The sequence below is a fragment of the Clupea harengus genome, chromosome 20 (assembly GCF_900700415.2).
Source record: "Clupea harengus chromosome 20, Ch_v2.0.2, whole genome shotgun sequence".
Lineage (NCBI taxonomy): Eukaryota > Metazoa > Chordata > Actinopteri > Clupeiformes > Clupeidae > Clupea > Clupea harengus.
In genome coordinates this window covers 1328860-1334859 of record NC_045171.1, presented here as the reverse complement: position 1 = coordinate 1334859, position 6000 = coordinate 1328860, and the positions used below count along the sequence as shown (strand labels likewise).

Sequence of the window (6000 nt, the reverse complement as noted above, 5' to 3'; positions counted from 1 at the left end):
CATCTTCCTCAGGCAGGGATTCGCCCAGGCCCAGCTCGTATGTAAACAGCCAGATAAACGCCACATGCACTCCAGCAGACAAACACACACACACTCACACACTCACAGACACACACACACGCACACGCACACACACACACACACACACACACACACGCACACGCACACGCACACGCACACACACACACACACGTCCATGCACACCCCATCATCTTTTGAATCTCAAACATGTACACCCACTCTTTCTTTCTTTCTTTCTTTCTTTCTTTCTTTCCCTCACACACAAACACACACACTAATTTTTGAATATTTTCTACGTTTTTTTTGTGCCATCATCTCATGAAAACTAAAAACAATGACATCACTTCATCACCATCTTCCCTCCCCGTGACATCATTGCCTTCTATCAGTGGAATCCCCCAATCAAAACAAATGAGTCGGACGATGAAGCAAAAGGACTGAATCACTAGTAGAGTGATCAGGAGTGTTAACGGCACTAAAGCCCAACGAATGCCAGAGGGGAACTCAGGCTACATTTACACGGAGCCTGGATTGCCTGAATACGGAAACATTTTTGGATCCGGTACCTTTTTTTATCACGTTCACACGGAGCCGTGTCAAGAAACATCTGGGTTTACAGTTGGAGCGGAGCGGAGCAAAGTGGTTGGATCTGCTGTAAAGACGTCATGGAGCATGCGCATAAAGTGACAGAAGACAGAAGTCGAGATCCAACTAGCAGTCTTCCGATTGCTGAACGACTACTCTACCACCTGAAATCGTTACCACAGCACTCGACTCGTTAGAATCGCGCACTTCGCCATAACCCTCTTTTGTGTTAAGTTACCGTTTTGAAACTTCCGTCTATAATAAAAAATCAAAATCACGTCAGATTTGCTCATATAGGCTATTGCTGACACTTTTAAAAAACAGTTTTGAACAATGTTCTGATGCAAATAGATTAAACAGTGATAGATTAAAGTGTGGCTTGTTAATGTCATCCCTTTCCTAACCAGCCTCCTAACAACATCGATTTAGTTTATGTTGTTGCTGTTATGTAGTGACGCAGCGGGGTTAATAAGGGTTCAGGCTGAGGTTATGAGGCAGGGCAATGACATCATCGGGTTAGAAAGTGTGCAGATCGGGCGTTCACACGAACACGGATCCGCTGGCGGGTTCGAATCTACCCACTCTGGAATTTACTTAAATTTCCCTCGGGATTAATAAAGTATCCATCTATCTCTATCTATCTATCTGGAGACCGGATTCAAAAGGTTGCGGATTCAGTGACCCAATCCGCCGTGTTGGTGTAAACGAGAGACCGATCCGGTAACATTTCTTTCCGGATTCATTCAATCCAGGCTTTGTGTAAACGGATATGGATATTACTTACAGAGATAATAAGACTCAGTTACAGATATTTACTTTCAGTGTGATGACAGTAACCTTCTGCTTTCATGTCAGCTATTCTACACTTAATGTTTGTCTGTGTGTTCACAAGTCATGGATCCTGTCAAAGTCAACAGTCCAATCTTAATGAGTCCTGTTGTTTTGCCAGTTAGACACTGTTAAATAGGACATGCATCAAATGATCTGTTCATTGTCCCTTTCATTCTCCTTTCCACTATGATCTCTGCCTCTTTCCACTGCCCTTGTGTTATCTAGCCATCCAGGTGGTCTGTCAGTGCAATTGTGTCATCTTGATGCTATGCATTTATCAAATATTTCAGTATTTGATTTACAAATCATATGGATTGTTAAAGTTCCACTCCAGCCAAATTTCTATATTGCCAGAAATCTGCTACCTGTCTTGGTCACAATATTAATATATATATCGCTAGAAAGTTTACACATATTTAGTCAAGTTTTGTGATACTACTGGGCAATGGGAGGAGGGCCTCAGTATTTCGGTGTTCTTGCACCCTTTATTAAGACGACTTGCCAAATATCTGTTGTGGGAATATACTGTGTAGACAGTGTGCGCTGTGTTTCCACATATACAACGCTGTAAGAACATAAAGACAATCTGGCGCTGTGAAGTCTATGTTTCCACATATACAACGCTGTAAGAACATAAAGACAATCTGGCGCTGTGAAGTCAATTCTCCAGAGGCTCTTGTTTTGGAATCAGCATCACTGGGTCAAGCTCCTCCAGAAGCTTTGCTCACAATATTCCAAAATCTGGGATTATCTAGTACTCTTTATTTAGTACTCTTTATGACTGCTTGAAAGACACACTGGTGTTTGCCATGATGCCAGTAGATGATCTGATTGGCTGAGCCTGCCCCTTGTGTTGCTCCGCTCATCCCTAGGCCTCTGTTTTGTGTCTACAACATTGGAAGCTCACTGGAGTAGAACTTTAAATGAGGGAAGGGGAGAAAGAAAGAAAGAAAGAAAGCAAAAGAGATATATAGCTGTTTTAGATAAAAGGTGACAAGTAAGGAATGAGTTACTAACCCTTTTTTCTGTCTGTTTTCATACTCTGAAGGACAGAGAGTTACGGCCGGAGGAAATCGAAGGTACGACACACAACACATCAGCTTCTCTCTAGTTTAAATGTTCTCTTCCCCTCTCAAACCAGCCTCACCATACCGTGCATATATGTGTCATGTGTTTAGAGCTGAGGGAGGCCTTCGTAGAGTTTGATAAGAATAAGGACGGCTTCGTCAACTGCAAGGACCTGGGAGAGTGCATGAGGACTATGGGGTACATGCCCACTGAGATGGAACTCATTGAGCTCAGCCAGCAGATCGGTGAGTGCCACCATGTATACGAGATGCACACAGTGCTGGTTTAACCTGCAGGCCGTGACGTGACAGATCGGTGAGTGCCACCATGTATACGAGATGCACACAGTGTGACAGATCGGTGAGTGCCACCATGTATACGAGATGCAAACAGTGTGACAGATCGGTGAGTGCCACCATGTATACGAGATGCACACAGTGTGACAGATCGGTGAGTGCCACCATGTATACGAGATGCACACAGTGCTGGTTTAACCTGTAGGCCGTGACGTGACAGATCGGTGAGTGTCACCATGTATACGAGATGCAAACCAGCAGATCGGTGAGTGCCACCATGTATACGAGATGCACACAGTGCTGGTTTAACCTGCAGGCCGTGACGTGACAGATCGGTGAGTGTCACCATGTATACGAGATGCAAACCAGCAGATCGGTGAGTGCCACCATGTATACGAGATGCAAACAGTGTGACAGATCGGTGAGTGCCATCATGTATACGAGATGCAAACAGTGTGACAGATCGGTGAGTGCCACCATGTATACGAGATGCAAACCAGCAGATCGGTGAGTGCCACCATGTATACGAGATGCAAACCAGCAGATCGGTGAGTGCCATCATGTATACGAGATGCAAACAGTGCTGGTTTAATCTGTAGGACGTGACGTGACAGATCGGTGAGTGTCACCATGTATACGAGATGCACACAGTGCTGGTTTAATCTGTAGGACGTGACGTGACAGATCGGTGAGTGTCACCATGTATACGAGATGCACACAGTGCTGGTTTAATCTGTAGGACGTGACGTGACAGATCGGTGAGTGTCACCATGTATACGAGATGCACACAGTGCTGGTTTAATCTGTAGGACGTGACGTGACAGATCGGTGAGTGCCATCATGTATACGAGATGCAAACAGTGCTGGTTTAACCTGTAGGCCGTGACAGATCGGTGAGTGCCACCATGTATACGAGATGCAAACAGTGCTGGTTTAACCTGTAGGACGTGACGTGACAGATCGGTGAGTGCCATCATGTATACGAGATGCACACAGTGCTGGTTAGACCTGCAGGCCGTGACAGGGCGTGACATGACGTGACAGGGCTGGTTTGACCTGCAGGACGTGACGTGACAGGGCTCTTGACTTGTGTTCCTCTCTGCAGCGTGACGTGACGTGACAGGGCTCTTGACTTGTGTTCCTCTCTGCAGCGTGACGTGACGTGACAGGGCTCTTGACTTGTGTTCCTCTCTGCAGCGTGACGTGACGTGACAGGGCTCTTGACTTGTGTTCCTCTCTGCAGCGTGACGTGACGTGACAGGGCTCTTGACTTGTGTTCCTCTCTGCAGCGTGACGTGACGTGACAGGGCTCTTGACTTGTGTTCCTCTCTGCAGCGTGACGTGACGTGACAGGGCTCTTGACTTGTGTTCCTCTCTGCAGCGGGAGGGAAGATCGACTTTGAGGACTTTGTGGAGCTCATGGGGCCCAAGATGCTGGCTGAGACGGCAGATATGATCGGTGTGAAGGAGCTTAGGGATGCCTTTAAAGAGGTAATACACACACACACACACACACACACACACACACACGCGCACAGCTTATAGCTTTAGGCCTGCAGAAGCTCACAACCATGCATATGTACACACACCGGTATATGTTGACCCTTGCCCTCCGTTCTTTAGTTTGACTCCAATGGTGACGGCATGATCAGCATCACTGAGCTGAGAGAGGCCATGAAGAAGCTGATGGGGGAGACTCTGAACCCGCGGGACATTGACGAGATCCTCCGCGACGGGGACCTGAATGGAGACGGACTTGTGGACTTTGAGGGTATGCAGGGGAAGCCAGTTGTCATCATTTAGTTTTATACTGTTGTGTGTTGCCTTTTCTTAAAATGCATGATACAGTGTCAGTGAAACTTGTTTGTTTACAACCCCCCCCCCCCCTTTTTCTTTTCAGAGTTTGTCCGCATGATGTCTCGTTGATTGTATCAGGGTTATTTTTTCTTCATAACCATCGCCGAAGGAACACATCTTAAAAACTGGACAGAGGATTATCTATCCTTGAGCTTTGGTTTCAGCACCAGCAATAGGCCAAGCTGAAACTGTGGAAGGAAAAAGAAGGAATATGTCTCTGTCTGTCAATCGGTCTCACTGTTATGTCATCATTGCAAAAATGCTTCGCTTATTGTAAATAAAGAATGCTGCTTGTAATTCATATCCCTTTGCTGTGTGCTGTGTCATTTAGAATAATACTGAAATAAGCTTCAGCAACATCAAACTGCGTCAGTGCTACTAAAAAGCACATTGTAAAAATGATGATAAAAATCTTCACATCCTTTTTGCAAAAGTTCAGCATAGACCAGGTCACCTTCATTTGATAATGCTTAATCCAGTTACGTGACAATTTATTCCATTTGACTAATTAGATCATGAACTGTTGTGGGTTTTACTATTATTGTATTATGTCATCTTGAGATTAGACATAGTATTTGACATTTCCCTCGAGTTTCTCCAGAATATTTCACATTAGGCTTGTATTGGTGGAGATCATGACAAACAGATAAGAAGAAAACACTAAAAGACTCACAGTGCCTCGACACCAATGCTTGGACAAAAATGACACTGCATTCATAAATGTTTTACTGAAGTGTATGTTTTTGATAAGTGCAGACTGTTTCTTGAATAAATCAAGAGTTCAGAAAAGGAACTGAAGTTATCAGTTAGGCGAGGCATATAACTGTTTTAAGACATTGTTTTAGGGTGGTCAGATGAGTAGACTACACGTGTGGGTGTTGCTCCGTGTTAATAAAGCCTTGACCGGCAGGTGGCAGAATCATGCCAATAAATAAAGTCAGCGATCGGGAACAGTGAATGACTTCTGTAATCTAATAAAAACTGGTTATTAACTATGCCTTCATTTACTGTAAAATACTCATACAATTTAACTCATACATGCAGTAGAAATCTGTGTTCAGCTCATATGGTAACGGTAGCTTATACTCTTTGTTGTCAACACACCCATTTCAAATAAAGACTGGGATGAATGCAACTTACACTGGTCTTTCCATACTGTTCACATAACAATATTTTTTATTTCAGTATATAAAAAGTGAAAGTCAAACCTCACATTTATGGTTGATATAATAAAGTTATTTCGCTATCATCTATTTTGTCAAAATGATTCATAATTGGCTTAATTCATAATCTTCTAAGACTGAAGAAAAATATTTAGGTAAGTTGTCCATGCCAAATGCAT

At 44.0% G+C, this 6000-nt stretch overlaps 1 protein-coding gene across 1 annotated transcript in view; it reads left to right on the top strand.

The window, feature by feature from the left end:
• Positions 1 to 5793, top strand: part of LOC105908148 (calcium-binding protein 2-like) — a 13411-nt gene extending 7618 nt beyond the window's left edge. Inside the window, exons 3-7 of the mRNA XM_031587472.2 lie at positions 2486 to 2516; positions 2616 to 2750; positions 4183 to 4292; positions 4425 to 4572; positions 4702 to 5793. Of these exons, the coding sequence (XP_031443332.1) occupies positions 2486 to 2516; positions 2616 to 2750; positions 4183 to 4292; positions 4425 to 4572; positions 4702 to 4727 (450 nt within the window). The 3' untranslated portion in view covers positions 4728 to 5793. The remainder of the gene's footprint in view (positions 1 to 2485; positions 2517 to 2615; positions 2751 to 4182; positions 4293 to 4424; positions 4573 to 4701) is intronic.
• Positions 5794 to 6000: the final 207 nt, after the last annotated feature.